The sequence below is a fragment of the Psittacula echo genome, assembly GCF_963264785.1.
Source record: "Psittacula echo genome assembly, chromosome: 1".
In the NCBI taxonomy this organism is placed as follows: domain Eukaryota; kingdom Metazoa; phylum Chordata; class Aves; order Psittaciformes; family Psittacidae; genus Psittacula; species Psittacula echo.
In genome coordinates, this window is record NC_137735.1 from 29,424,740 (window position 1) to 29,440,379 (window position 15,640).

Here is a 15,640-nt window from a genome sequence, read left to right on the forward strand (position 1 = left end):
CATCCTTTGGATGAAGCAAGAGGATGCAGCTTTGGAGCTCCGCCATTTTACACTGCAATTTGGAAGGCTTGGTGCTATGGGCAATCACAATCTCTACTGGCTGCTGCTTTTTTATCACAGATTGCAGCAAAGTTTTATAAAGAGAAATTACATAACTGAATTTGATAGCGGATCTTTCGTGATCATAAATTAAAAATAAAAGCTGTTTTCTAGTCTTGCTGCTCAGAAACCTAGCTCAAGACAGAATCTGTGCTGTGGCCTCTTGGAAATGGGATCGTGCTTCTTTTTTCTCTTTTTCTTTTCTAAATGCATATGAGGGGAGGAATCTTCCAGGGTTATCATCAAACCACCACAGCCCATATGTCCTCCTGCATAAACCTACAAAGAAGTGTGCCATCAGAAACAGCCTTTTCTCCTGCGACCGTGGGTTGAGGAACTAGAGCAGGAAACAGGAACCTGAGAGAGAAGCAGCCACTCAATGCAGCCCTTAAGTACAGCTCTCTGCTTCTCTGCCTCGACCAGTCCTGCCAGGAGAGCACCACCGGACTGGGAGCTGCTCTGCCAGCTAAATCAGGGCTGTGCTCCATCAGCTCTCCGGGGTGCAGGACAAAGTAAGAGCAGAGGCTGTTAACCCTGTGTAAGGCATATGTGTTTTGCATGGTAGCATGACAGAGAGGGTGGATTTTGCTGGCCTTTCACTCCCTCAGCAGCATTTCAGTCCCTCCAGAAGCAACACCAGTGAAATCAGGAATACTCCAGATAAAAAAAAAAGTACTGCTTGGGGAGTGCAAATTCATCATCACCTGGTCCTCAGCCGCTCCTTTTCTAGGGAATTATGACAAGTGATCATCTTCACCATGCCAAAAGGGGCTGGGGTGTTTCAGCACTGCATGGTGCTATTGTTAAGGAGGGGGGAGTTGTGGATCGTTTTGAAGAGCTGCCTGCGAGCTGTGCATGTTCCCTTGCAGCCAGACACCCAGCTGTTTCAGATGGAGCCATAGCTACAGCAGGGCACATGCCATATTTCGTAGGGCTATCGGGAACAGTGACAGACCAGGGATTTGATGTTTCCAGATGAGGCACTCACTTATCTTCTCCACAGATCCTCCCCCATCAAATATCAGTATGAAGCTGGAGACGGTCTGTGGCAAATAACAACTCAATAGTACTACGTGGTGTCAGAAGCGCAGAGGAGAGCACCATTACCTGAAAGGGGGAACAAGAAACAAGTCAAAACGAAGGGGACCAAGACTGATCGCAGTCCTAATGAGCCGTGGATATGAGGTGTTTGCTTCACCCAGCACTAGGCACGTGTGTTTCTGGTGTTTACTGACAGGGCAATACAGCTTGCTCAGTGAAACTGTCTGCTCGCTAATAACTGCAGTTAAATCACTTTAAGGAGCATAATGACTGGTAGCATTGTACTCTTAATGAATGTGTGCTTTGACACATTTCTACAAACATCTTACCCAGCGATTTGTTGTGACTGCCATTGTGTTTACTGAGGCACCAGCTGATGAAGCAGGGGTTTCCCCTCCTATAGCACAGATTTGTGTGAAAGCTGTTTCCTCGCAATTGAAGGTAAGGTGAACATGACACGAGTGCTGCCAGCCTGCTGCGGGGAGCCACAGTCCCTATTCAAAAATCACTTAGGACCAGGCACAGGCTGCCCTGCACAACAGAATCAATGCTCAACCTCGAGCATGGGAGGATGCTATTGCTATTGTTTGTTCAAATTTTTAATCCAAGATGGGTCTGATGAATGGAACTGTTGCTCACTACAACCATGAAACACACCCTGCTACATGCAGGTACCTGTTTTAATTCAGTGAAAACCAGTATGCAGATGCCTAGCGTGAAGGTTTATCTGCACTGCAAAGCCAGAAGCAAGTGTGTATGCTCTTGCTGAGTGGAGCTAAGCCAGGGCTGAAGTTGTAGGACACTGCTCTTGCAAAGCCCCAAGTTCAGCAGTGTCCATAGGGTCAGGACTGAAGGCAGGGATGTAGGGGCAAGATTTATTTTACAAACCCACTTGAAAATGAATTTGCTTCTTCAGTGCAAATCTGAGGAGAGAAGCACAAGCATCAACAACTGAGTATGCCTATGTATACATTTCCTGCAGCAGCTATCAAACTAGTTGTACTCTTCACCATGCAGCTTCAATGTGTGATAGTGCTGCATTTCAACTTTTTTTGTTGTTCTTTCTTTCATCTTTTCACTTCAAATAATGGAAGGATCCCCTCTGTACTGCTGATAGTCTTCCCCCCAGTTCTTCCCTTGTCCTCCCACACAATCTGTGGCAAACTGACACTGCTTATCTCTTCTTCTTCCTAAGGCTAAAAACCTCTCTGTAATTTGCAGATGCCAAAGGCTGACATTGTCTTACTTATGTTACATGAGAATCAGACTAAGCACAGTATGTGCTCATCTTGTTATCACGCAGCTTAAGTCTGAAAAACACGAGGGGACATGTTACCAAAGTTTTCTGGGCGTACGAGCCAAAACATCAACAATAGCCACTGCCAGATAAAAGCAATTTCTTTTTGGAGTCCCACCACTGAACCCTGAGGGGATTTGTGCAACTAATAACAAGTCCAGAGAGAAAAATGAGATCTGCAACTTTAACACCTGAGAAAGGATGCAGATAAATACAGTGGGACTTTGTCTCTTTCCCCCCAGTATCTCTGTATAGCCCAGTATATCTGGGCACATTGAGGGGGATCAATGTAAATATTTGTTCCTTTATTTTTACAGAGAAGGGGGGAATTGCACAGATAAGTAATACCCATCTCTTCTCCAGGCTGGTCTTTTCAGGACAGCCTACCTCCTTTGCAGACTTTCTCCTTGTTCAGTACAGCACGCTTGTCTTTGATGCTTCACCTGAAGGGCTACCCCTCCTGATGGCAGCTGAGGTGGAGGAACCAGGAGCTCCCACCCTAACTCACTGTGCTGCCATGGGCAGCTCCCTCTCAGCAGGGAAGGACACAGCTAACATCTGGTGTTACATTTGGAGTAGTTTCTCTTGCCTGCCTGCCTCAGCCACAACCACATAGAGTGAAACATGCACTCATGCCCTTTCCCATATTTTACTCTCCTAATTAAAGTGGAAAAAAAAAGTTAATTACTTTATTTGAAAGTAGGATACACGTAGGAAATATTGTATTCCTTTGTGCTGCTCCACGAGAAATAAAATTGACATTCATATTGAGATGCAGAGCAGTTCTGTGGATGGAAACGTGTTTCCCACTCCACATTTAAATGTCATTTGCTTCAACTCCAAACAACTGCTGTAGTAATCAGTGCGCCCTGTCAGTTTTAGTGTTGCTGTCCTCAATTCTTTACTTTTGCCCCCACACGTCTCTCCATTTCTCCAAGAGCCAATAATTAGTATAAATGTCAGGGCTTTGTTTGACTGGAAGGGACTTGGGAGGCCTGAGCCTGAACCTGATTGCTGGCTCTAGTTAGAGAAATGCCTGGCTTTTGAAAAGAGAATAATCCCAAACAGGTGGCACACATTCACAGCTAGAGTGCAGAAATCCAGGTAAATCCAACAAACTCATAACCTCTTTTCTATATGAGAGACTTGCACAACTGCTTCTTTTCTTCTTTCTCTTCCTCCTCCCGCCTCTCCTCCAAAGTCCTTTCACCTCTAACACAGCACATTTGGACAAAGGGCAAAATGCAGTAAAAGCTTAAAATTCTTTAGGAATCTGCCTCAGAGGGTGACCTGCTGCCAGGGTTAAGCCAAAACAAAGCAACACCAGATCCCATGTCACCACTGTCAAGCCTCAAGTCCCTCTAGAAAGTCAGCCGAAAGCCTCTCTGCATAGTTCTCAACCAACTCACATGTTAACTCTCTGCTTATCTTTCAGGGTGTATTAATACATTTTGGATGTGGATTAACTTGTCCATCAGTGTGACACAACTCAATCCACCTCCATGAGGGGAAAGAATTCCATTTGCTGTTTTGGGGGTTTAGCAATAGGCTAATGGGGAAGAAACAGTAAAAAATGGCACTCTGCCTTATAAAATACTGCTGGAAACTGCCTCACAAAGACAACATACAAAACACATGTCAAACCAAGGGGCTGCTCTGGCTTTGGTTGGCTCAATTTTGTTAATGATTTCTCACTAATCAAAACTGCATTCCATAGGGACTGAAAACAAGATGTTTACAAGCAACTCGGGAAACCAGAGTTCTGTGTATGATGCAGCTGGTTGCACAGCACTTCTCTACTTCTCTACAGTTTTTAGATTACCCTGTGTATCTGCACTACTCAGCAGATACCTGATTGTTCCTCTGCAACTACATGATCTTTACCATCTCAGGTGCCACCAGAGCTTACCCATCCTCCTCCTCTCCCTCCCCACTCCACTCAGATGACAGCTGCTGTAGTCAAGTTCTGCTGCCAGAGAGCGGATGGACAGATGCTACTGAAGCTTCCCTTCCAGAAGGCCAATAGCACATCCAAGGGCTGCAGAGACTTGAGGCTCTCTCCACATCACCTACTTCAGGCTACATAAGGGCTCTAGTGGTCAGGTATCTACCAGAGATAGATGGCCTGGTCCAGAAACAGTACAGCTGTATTCAGGCTAATTTATTTTGCTCCTCAGCAGTGCTAATTGATTTGCCTGGATAATCACCACTGGGTGCCATCAGATGGTACCCAGATCCTTGGTAGCTCCTTCTGAGCATCCCGGCGCTCTGTCCTGTACATGTACTGCCAGGGAGCCTGTGGCCTTTCAGACATCAAATATTTTGCTTGGTAAAGAATATGAAGGAACAAATCCTTTGAGACATCATGAAAGCCCCTTCGGAATAATGCCATCCATTATAGACTACCCAAACTGAGTTTGAAGTTTTATTGCTGGCTCTAACATGAAAAAAGAAGATCTCTGGTGCCTGAACACTTGCTGCCTACAGATGTTTCACCAACAAAATCCTCACACCATTCCTGCCCATGTGGCTGTGGCTTTGTGTAGGTTTGGTACCATTGCTATAGGGAACATTATCCGATGAATTTTCTTAGTCTTTGTTCACACAGGAACTGTATACATAGAGCTCTTTTTACCTGGGTACCAGGTTTGCGTGTTGCTACTAGATCCTTCACCATTTTGACCTCGGAGACTGTGACTCCACCAACCATAAAGATGATCAGAAGAGGATGATCACCAGGGTGAGGGCGATTCACCTGTAAAATGAAGGAAAGCATTATTTGTAGTTGCTCTGTCCTGCTTCAAACCCATGGACTAGCAGTGATCTGCTCCCTAAGCTGCTGGTGGAAGACTAATGAGGAAGCTCAGAAATATTCATGGAATGCTGGTCTCTGTAGCAGCTGAGAGGGAAATCAGATGCCCTGTGACAACTAATGAACTGTTTTCAGGGAAATGGAATCCTCATGGCTTCCAATAAAACCTAGGGAAGTTTCTCATGAGGTCTGAGGGCTTTCCCCTCTATTTCTTCATTGTTTCCTCCCCTCTCCCAAAGTGGGAGGAGATTACTTGGCTGGATACACATGTATGCATGAAGCTTTAAGGAACGAGAGGTAAATTACTACCCAGCAGAAGCAAAAAGTTCAGCCTAAACATGCTAGAATCCCTGCCTGTGGTCAGCTGTGGAAAGAATTGCAAGTAATGTGTTTTCACCAGTTCAGTGAATAATCCTTTACAATTCATCCAATGAAAATAAATTGGGTCCGTTATAGTATAAATTCAGTTTCTAGCTTGTTTTACTTTACAGTTTTCAACACATCTATGACCAGATTATAACTAATATAGAGAAACTTCAGCTCAAACAAAATACTTGTTTCATTTTTCCCCAATTATCATTAAAATGGCACTAACATTCCACTTCAGTTAAAACTCTAGAAAACCACATTTTAATTTTAAATGTGAAGGTAATTCTTTACATCAGTTTTTCTCAAACACTTTTAGAAGTCTGATTACTTTGCTGTTTCATAGCAAACTCTTTCTTGATAAAACACACTCCCCTGCCAATGCCCTTGCTCCAGTCTTTGGGAGTGATGTCAGTGGAGCCCGCTGCAATTGTAAGTCACATCACCTTTGAGTATGAAACACTCCAAAAGTTTGGCTTCAAAAAGTGACAATGAGAAGAGTTTAATTTGCTCTTTTTTAGACTCTCTGCCCCCTCTCCTTCCACAAGTGCAGGTTTTCAACAGCATTCATTCAACAGCTTGAAAGTGGTCATTAACCTATGTTTGGGCAGAGCGCAGCTCCTTTGCTTTCACCACCACGGCAGCTACCTTTGATCCCTGTGGCTCCAGTTCCTAAGGGTACAGATCTTCTTCTCTTCCTTACTGTGCCTGCCCTATATTTAGTCTTTGGGCAGCTTTTCATCCTGGAGCTCCGTCAGGCTTTCTGACTGGCAACCTTCAGAAGAGACTCTTCCCTTTGAAGCAAGCAGGAGGAGATGCATGCTCTCTCTCCAGGCTAGCTGGACATTGTTTACAGAGGGCTCCCTGCTCAGTGCTGCTTCCCAGACAAAGAGCTCTTAAATGCCCTGGGAGTCTGAAAAGCAGTACAAAAAGCCTTAGACAGATGTATTAGTGAGCTGAGTATTTGTGTATTGGGTGTCTATTCTCTTAATCTTCTCCACTTTGCCAGCCATCTTTATTGAGCTGATGACACAGATAGCATATATACTGCAATTCATCAGTGTCCTGCAGTTCTGGTGTGATATTGAGCAATTTTCCATTCACACCGACAGACCAATTAAATGGATACACCAGAGCTTACAAAGACTTTCTTTATGCACTTTTTCACATCAGACTTCTTGCTTCTTACTAGCTGCATATAACATGGTGTCAACCACAAATGGAAAAAGTCCATTCTTATTACAAACACAATGAGAAGTCTAAGTAAGATCTAAATATTAACTTACAAGGCAGTCCAAATAGAACTATTACTTGTTAAATATCAGAGTATTTCATGCTGTAATTGCTGTAAGCAGTGACACAAGATTAAAGAAATAACTGCTCACAAAGACGGTGAAGATAAAAGCTGATAAAACGCTCTGCTATGGTACTTCGAGGTAATACGCGAATTACCGTTTTATTCCTTTCCTTGGCTCTTTGCTCTTTCTAACTGTATTGTCAGAGCAAACAGCTCCATTCTATTTCATGAAGCTTCTGAATGACCCAAGACCAAAGAGTTTGAACTTCAGAGACCTGATACTGAATAAACCCTCTATTTCTTAATGCCTTTCCTAGTGACAAGAAAGTGACAAGCATGCGTGCATAACACTGGACACACTGAAAGGACACCCAGTATAAGGCTATTAACCAGAAAGCACAAGCTCTCATGGCAGTACTAAAGAGAAAATGTCTTGACAAATCATTTCCTCCAGTCAAAATAAACCTAGATCCAAACACATGGTGCCTATATAAAACTTATTATTTTTCAGAAGACTAAAGTTCAAACCACAAATTCCAGAAATGCATATTAAAAATACTATTAGGCATGCAAACTCTAAATTAAATTAAGATTGCAATGAAAAGGGTCCTGGAATCTGTAATTTTGTTATGCTATGCACAAGTGTTTTGAAGGAGGACAATACTCAGGATACAAAATATTTGGCTGTGTTAAGAATGCAAGTTTCTGCCAAGATTTTTTAGTTTGATAATACAACCACCCAAGGCTCTGTCTTTTGAAGGGACTGGCTGCATATAGCTAAACACAACTCATTTCTGTAATACAGAAGAAGAACTGAAATGGACTGCAACAAAAGCAACGTGTTCTGGGATCCTTCTAAAGTTTGGCTGTTCTGAGACATTTCCAAGGCCTCTGAATCCCATTTACTGTGAAATCTGAAGTCTGCAAAAATTCCCAAGTAAAATTCACTTTCAGTTCAAAATACCATGTATAACTAATCGGAACCGTTATCTCAGGCAATTAGAAAGACTAACCAAGAATAAAGCAAAGCCATTACATCAAAGTGAGAGAGTTCAAAGGAAGAAGAAGGCATGGTTCCCTGAGTGTCCCAGCTGGACATCAGGCCCTTCTCTCCAGCTCCGAGCCCACCATACTGCATTTCCTCAGGATGATGGTGGTTAGAGGGCTCTTTGCTGGTGTATGTGTCTGTGTGGAGGAGATGGAGAGGAGAAGATGGGAAAGTGGGATGACAGCCATCAATAAAACTCTAAAACTGAAGCAGAAAGGGGCTGGAGGACAGGTTTGCTCTCATGGCTCACATGTGTGGGACAGCGTCGAACGCTTTGCACAAGTCCAGGTAGATGATGTCAACTGCTCTGCCCCTGTCCATCAGTTCCGTAGCCCCATCATAGAAGGCCACCAAATTGGTCAGGCAGGATTTCCCCTTAGTGAAGCCATGCTGGCTGTCACCAACCACCTCCTTGTTTTTCATGTGCCTTAGCATGCCTTCCAGGAGAATCTGCTCCAAGATTTTGCCAGGCACAGAGGTGAGACTGACTGGTCTGTAATTCCCCAGGGCATCCATTTTCCCCTTCTTGAAAATGGGGGCTATATTTCCCTTTTTCCAGTCCTCAGGAACTTCACCTGACTGCCATGATTTTTCAAATATGATGGCCAGTGGTTTAGCAACTTCATTCACTTGGTATCAATGCTAATAAGCTCAGATCATTATAAACCACATATGGTCTAGAGCAGCAGTCAAAAGAGGCAGGGAGACCTTTCCTGTTCACCTGCCCTTAGCTTCAAAACAAACACATCTGCAAGAGAAACAACTTCTGGATGAGAGATACCTTTAAAAGTCTGTCCTGGATGAACACATCTGAGCTTATCGCTTACCAGAGCATGTTTATGTGAGTTGGCATTTATATTCAGGCATTAAGGAAGAAATAAAAATATAAGGAAGCTCATGAAATAACTACTGTGCTGATGGTGCAGCAAGTGAAGAAGATCCTCTTGTGTAAGAAATACAGGTTGGTCAGAAACTCATCCAAGTAATAACTGACCACTTGCCAGCAAGCCAGCTACAAACCAAATGAGCAAGCATGGACACATTATTTGTGAGGTATGTGACTATGTGTTCTACACAAGATTCACTTGCTCATCTGTTACATATTCCATATAGCAGTGTATTTGTCTTACTAGCAGAGATGCAGGTACTTACAGGTACATATTGACATAATACGCTCATGTGATACTTGCACACAAATTATTAAGAAGGACAGAACAGACCTCAAACTAGCCAAAGGTGTCAATGTCTCCACCTAACTCTTTAGACTTTCTGGGGTATTTCTGTTCCTTACTTTTTTGTTTTGTTTCATTTTGTTTTGATTTTGTCTTTTTAAAAAGGACAAGCTATGTTCCTGCTAAAAAATTAGCAATAACCAAAGGCAATGAAATAAAAACAATTGTGAGACTTACTGGTAAACAAAACCAAGCATTTAAAAAGTGACTGTGTGCACAAGCTTGTTTACTTTATTTGATGGTGGAACATTTGTTGTTTCTTCTACTATTTTTGGAGTGTTGGCATGAATTTTTTCAGTACTGATAAATGAACAGAAAGAACATTGGGTCACTATTTCTATAGCTATCCTCCTCTGTCTCAGGGCTTTATCATAAGCTATGAAGAGCTGAGAATTTCCATTTAGGAACCTAACTGAATACATTTTGGAAATTCATTTCAACTGTGGGCAGTTTCCTGAAAAAAAGCACTGGATTTTAATCATATCTGATTTTGTGCTCGAGATGAACTTCCTCTGAAATAACAGAAAAATAACTTTGTTATTCAGATAGTATGTTCTAGAACAGTACCAGTATAACAGTAAAAACTATTTTTGTCTCCTGCCTTTAAATGCATGGCAGGCCTAGCAGGTATTTGCACAAAACAGAACTTTTTTCCTTTCTATTACCATAGAGTCACAGAACAATTCAGGTTGGAAGGAATGTTTGTAGCTCTTCCAGTCCACCCCCCTGTCCAAAGCAGGGCCAACTTCAAAATTATATGAGGTTGCTCAGGGCTTTGTTTGGCCAACCTTTGGCTACTTCAGAGGTGGAGAATCCACAGCCTCTCTGGAGTTAACCACTCTTATGGTGGACGATTTTTCCTTATATTCAGTTGGAATTTCCCTCACTGCAACTTGTGTCCACTCTCAACAGTTTGCTGATATGCCTCTTCTGTGCTGAGGAGTAGAGGGTAAAACTGGAAGAACACCTGGCACAGTACAAAAGCTTACTGTATTCATAACCATGGTATTGATGTGGTTTGATGTAAATTCAGGTTTGTTTTCAGTAGAGAACTGAGGATATGCAGTAAGGCAGAGCTGAATGTACAGCATGCTAGCTACTCCACAGTTCATCTCTGTAGACATTTAGTGAACACTTAGCATAGGCTAATTTGTAAAGCAGAGTAAGCTCTTGCAGAAAGACTGTCTTAAAACCTGCTAAGAGCATAGAGAAAGCAATTTCTGACTAATAGGCTTCCTTCCTCCACAGTGCAAGTTGAACAAGATGAAGTTATAGAAAAGACACTGAATATGGATCTTCCCTGATGGCCTTCCTCCCCTGTGAGCCTTGAAGGTTCATACTTCTCTCCTGCCTTGAGGCCGCTTGGTGTCCTTAAAATGCTTTGATGAAGTGTCTTGTGGAAAGCTTTTTGGAAATCCAGGTAGGTTATATGAACTGGCACTTGCTTATCCATTAGCTTGTGAGGCATCTCTGAAGAGCTCCAAAAGCTATGCTCCATAGCAAAGCCACATTGCCTCTATTCCCTGCCCCCCTGCAAGAATTTAACTCTCCTAACCACCCCTTAAGTTCTGCTGAACAGTATCAGCTCAAGTACATAAAACCAGCTACTGCCATACGATGCCATGACCTCAGGAAAAAATCTTACAGATGAGCTTGGGAAGCCTGGCTTACCTTCATGAACATGCTAAATCCGGTTTTAAGGAGGTCGGTGAGGCCTGATGACATATGCTCAATATCAACAGGATCAGATCGATCAGGATTACAGATCTCTTCCACTACCTGTTTCAGCAGTGGTTTGTAAGAAGCCTGCACAAAAAGAACAACGCACTGTGAGTGAAGCTGTTTAGATTTGGTGCAACTGCTGTTCTGAACATTTTATTCCATGAAAGGCAATAAAAATAATCATCCTGGAAAGGAAACCATTCAGACAGTTAAAATATTATTGATGCAGTAGTGGTCTTTGTGACCTTGACCACAAATGGTGTGCACCAGCTTAGCATCGAACTGAAAAGACTAGAATATAGCCACACATTTACTCTGCCCCATGTGTATTGTATCAGTAAAGGCAGGCAAGGATGAAAGGGGCTTCTAGTTTCTCTGGAATCTTTTTGGAGAAAGGGCTAATAATAGGGATGACACTGTTGCCCATCATGCACCCATATCTTATTCACTTTGTAATGATTTTACAACCACCTAAACAGAGATTTTTAGGAGGGGTTGATTATTAACTACTCATGCCTGTTCACAGGCATATCAGTAGGGCTCAGAAGAGGCCAACCTGCCTGTTTGTCCCTCATGGGAGAGCAGAGCTAAGAAATCCCTGTTAGTCCTTCAGCTTCGATGCCCAGGGCACTCTACATAGTGCTTCCACCTCTGGAAAACCTGGAGAAAAATAGGCCAAACAACCCCATCAATATCATGTATCTCAGCTTCAGAGAAGTTAGGGACATACTAAACATATAAAGGTGCAAATGGTCAGCATCTTGGAAGATTAGCTTCCAAAGAATTCACCGTGCATCCTCTTCAGGGTCCACAAAGCTTCAGGGCTGAATATGAATTAGTAGCCTAGAAATTGTCCCATTCCCTTACCAAGGTTTAAACCACTTTGCCATCCTGAAAAAGTTTCTAAAATAAAAAAAATTCGGGACTTGTGGAAAGATGCTCTTTAATGAAAATTCAACCTTACTTGGTTTACAAATAGAGCTTTGTTTTGCTGCTTTCAACTTTGCCCAAACTGCCATGGAACCACAACTGTTTCAGGAAGCGTAACAGCCTTAGAAAATTAGCAGCTTTCAGATTAGCGCATTTGTTTTCCTTTGGGACTAGCCCAGGTATACATCATCCCCTAGATGTCTTAAGGCAATTGAGTATGACTTCATTAATTTTGTAAAGATATTATCTACATGAGACATCATGCAAGATAAATGTAAAAATGGATGGAAAATAAAAAGCAAACCACTTGGCTTGAAAATTTGCTGGAATAATTGAAGAAATGTTTTTCACCCAACACTTTACAGTGAGAAGGAAAACTTACAGTTTTTGAATACAGTCCTGTCAACAAAGATTTATACAACTCGTCCAGCTCTTCTCACAACATGTGCATAATTTTTAATTGAGCCAACAAAGCAAATTACAGCAGACATGAGCTGCAGGAGAACATGCCAAGATTTGTGTCAATTCTAGTCACGCAATAAACAACTATTTGAAAATACACATGCAGACATGAAGTCCTATGTATAAAAATCTGTTTAATATCTTCACAGATGAGGAACAGAAAGACATTAGGAATGAAACAGTTTTTTTGAGTAGAGATCAAATCACAGCTAAATAGAGAAGCTTTACTGCATGAAATTAAAGGGAAAATATTATCTGACTTCAGACAAAACTATGTACTCAAAAGAGGTTAAAAATGTGTTATGGTTTTGCATGTCTGAATTTTCAGCACCCAAACTCAGTGCCCTTTAAAACGATCCGATTTGGCTACACAGATACTGAAAGGCAGGTAATATGGTCACCTATCTTGTTTAGCTATGATAGTTTCAACTATTTTAAAAATTTTTTATGACTTAACATTAATCTATTACATTTTTTCTGGAGTTTTTACTTCATTTTTTTGCACAACCCCCAATAGCTCCATTGATTTCTAACTCATAATGAAACTTTAATCAACTTTAAATTTTGTTGGGGCAGAAATTGTATTTAAAAGAGTTGTTAGAAACCTTGATGGCTATGGGACATAACTCAGACAAGTTTATAAGGAGAAAAGGAGACAGAAGAGAGAGAAAGAGAATGAGGAGAGGGAAGGATGGAGGAAGGGAAAGAGGAAGGAAGAAATACACTTCAGATCAATATGAAAGAAAAAGAACAGTAGTTACAACACTGGCAAAATGCTCTCCTCTTGCAATGGTCACTACATGGTTTGATAACCTGATGAAAACACTTACCATTTTATGTAAGACATATACACTTCAACGCTACAAAAAAGACATTCTAAGAGGCTATCTGATTGCCACTTACTTACTTGTAGACACCTTTTTTGAGTCTTAACAAGAAATGGAGGCTTCCCAGTTCCTAACAGAGAAAGCAGAAAAGCACCTATTGTCTAAACCCATTCCCATAGCACTAAGCCAGAGTGGGAAAGTGTATGGCCACAGTAAGGGAAGGACACTACTTTTTCAGAGGATCTAAACTGATTGTATACAACCCATATATTAACACCTGCTAGTCAAAAGAGAGGCCCATTTGTAGGCAGATGCATGTATGATGGAAAAAACCATATCACCTGCTTATTTTAGCTACTCTAAGCCTCCATAACTGCCCTCAGCAGAAGGCTGGTATTATTCAAGCAATTAAACCCATTGCATAGCCAGATTAGGGGGCTGCAAGGTGTTAATACATCCCTTGCTGTGTTCCAGCACTTAGCCCTAAGCAAACAACCTGGGTTACATCCAAAGAACACACCGATGCTAATTACACTTCCAGGAAACTTTCAGAGGTTATTTTATCATCTGACAGCTCCTCCCACCCCTGAGCTGTATTAAATGTTTCACAATTCCCCCCATTTCAGACACCAGACTGTTCCTAACTGCTAGGGGACTTCAGTAACAGTTTTTCCACACCTTAGTTTTCCAGTGACATTTTGTAATGCTCCTGATTTTTGTTCTGACAAAGGAATGCTTAATTTGAACTACATCCCTTTGCTGGTCTACAGCATTCTTATGAGTTTGGAAGGATTTTTTTCTGGCTCAAGAGTCAAGTTTTATAGTCTCTCTCTATATCACTGTATGTGCTTTCCATTGTAAAACTATTTTTAACTGAAAAAGTTATAACACTTTAGGGGAGACAGACAAAAACACTTTATATTAATCCTGATGACCTATAGTAATATCATAGTGACCTATAGTAATATCATAGTGCATTTTTCATATTTTAGAAGCAAAAGCTGCATTTTTCACCTACTTACAAATGGGACTGAGTCTCACACAGGAATGGGAGAGCAAATACACAGGAATATAGCTGCTGTATAAATGTGGGCATCCTGCTTTGCTATGCCATGAGAGGTCTTAGTCCAGAACCATCTTGACCTATCCCTGCCTTTCACAGGCATTTATGTCATAGCACAATGCTGCAGAAGAAATCCCAGATTTCTTTCTCAGACAATTATTTGTTGGCATTGACCTGGATTTCTCTGAGTTTGGATGAAGGACTTGAGGAAGTTCTTGATGACTGAGTCAACTATAAAATCTGTACTTAAGTATTTTCCACATGTGCAGAACACATATGATTAGCGCATCAAGAAAATTAGTGCTGTAATTTTGACAGCATGCTACAGAAATAGCATACGCAGGGAAAAGAAAGATCCACTTGCCTGGTGGGTGTTGCTGCCTGGATTATGTATGGAATTAAACTGTTTCATGTGCATTCGAGCTCGTGCAATATCCCCAAGGGACCGAAAGATACCGTCCACTGCATCTGTGGCTTTCTGAGATGTCAGGTTCAGTGACGAGTCACAGCCTAAAGAAATAAACGTGGAGCTGAGTGAGTGAAAAGCTTTCAAGTGTTTTGATAATAAGCAGTAGCAAAAAGATAACTGGGAGGAAATTTTAAATTAGTTTCATTATGTTATATTCTGGAAACTCAGGAGCTTGTTAGACCGTGGCACAAATCGCTGTAGCTAAGCAAGAAGACATAGTCCTAGACAGCAAGTGAACAGCACCTCTCTAATCACATTTGTAACCCAAATCATAGAACAATTTCACCGGCACAGGGTATGTTTTGCTGTCCACAGCAAACAGAAGATCCCATGCTAGCAGGCTGAAGTTTGCTAGTCTCATCTGGCAAAACAGCCTTGAAGAGGCGAACTGCTCCTCAGGCATTGTAATGGGCCTCTGGTTGGCAGGCTGCCGACTCCAAATGTAGTTCCTACCTTTGTGACAACAAAAATGTGAGTGTCTGTGCTAAATAAAGCAGAAATGAAATTGAACATTTTTCATTGGACAGAGCTGTATTGGCATAAAAAACTCCTTATCCCTCAGAGTGCCACAGTTACTACTTCAAATGTACTTTTCCAAAGCACTTCAGATAAGATATAATGCTTATCTTCCACTGAGGAGAAACTCCATTTACAGGACCATGTAAAAGGTTCCTCCAGGTGGCCCAGCAATGCCAAGCAAATTTTTTTGCAAAAAATTGCCAAGCAAAGAGAAATTCTTGCCTTGGCTCCATCCCCCTCTCCACATGACCAATACTGCACAGAAGTATTGAATAAATGCTTTCTCAGCTGAGCTGCTGCTGAGAATCAGCCAAGTGAGAGACAACTGGGTCACCTGGTATTTGTATTTTCCTGTCTACACAGCTCTACACCTTTTGACATCTCTGCCTGCCTCTCTTCTCATTTTATTCCTCACCCCTGTGGTGGAAGATCCATCATAAAATAACCGTTCTTGCC

The 15,640-nt window shown here is 41.8% G+C and overlaps 1 protein-coding gene across 1 annotated transcript in view; it reads right to left on the bottom strand.

The window, feature by feature from the left end:
* Positions 1-882: 882 nt before the first annotated feature.
* The window catches only part of SCFD2 (sec1 family domain containing 2), a gene marked incomplete at its 5' end in the record, with an annotated part of 188,877 nt that continues 174,119 nt past the window's right edge, over positions 883-15,640 (bottom strand). The window contains 4 exons of the mRNA XM_080626680.1: positions 883-1,206; positions 5,073-5,192; positions 10,864-10,998; positions 14,561-14,706. Coding sequence (XP_080482806.1) covers positions 1,114-1,206; positions 5,073-5,192; positions 10,864-10,998; positions 14,561-14,706 — 494 coding nt within the window. The 3' untranslated portion in view covers positions 883-1,113. The remainder of the gene's footprint in view (positions 1,207-5,072; positions 5,193-10,863; positions 10,999-14,560; positions 14,707-15,640) is intronic.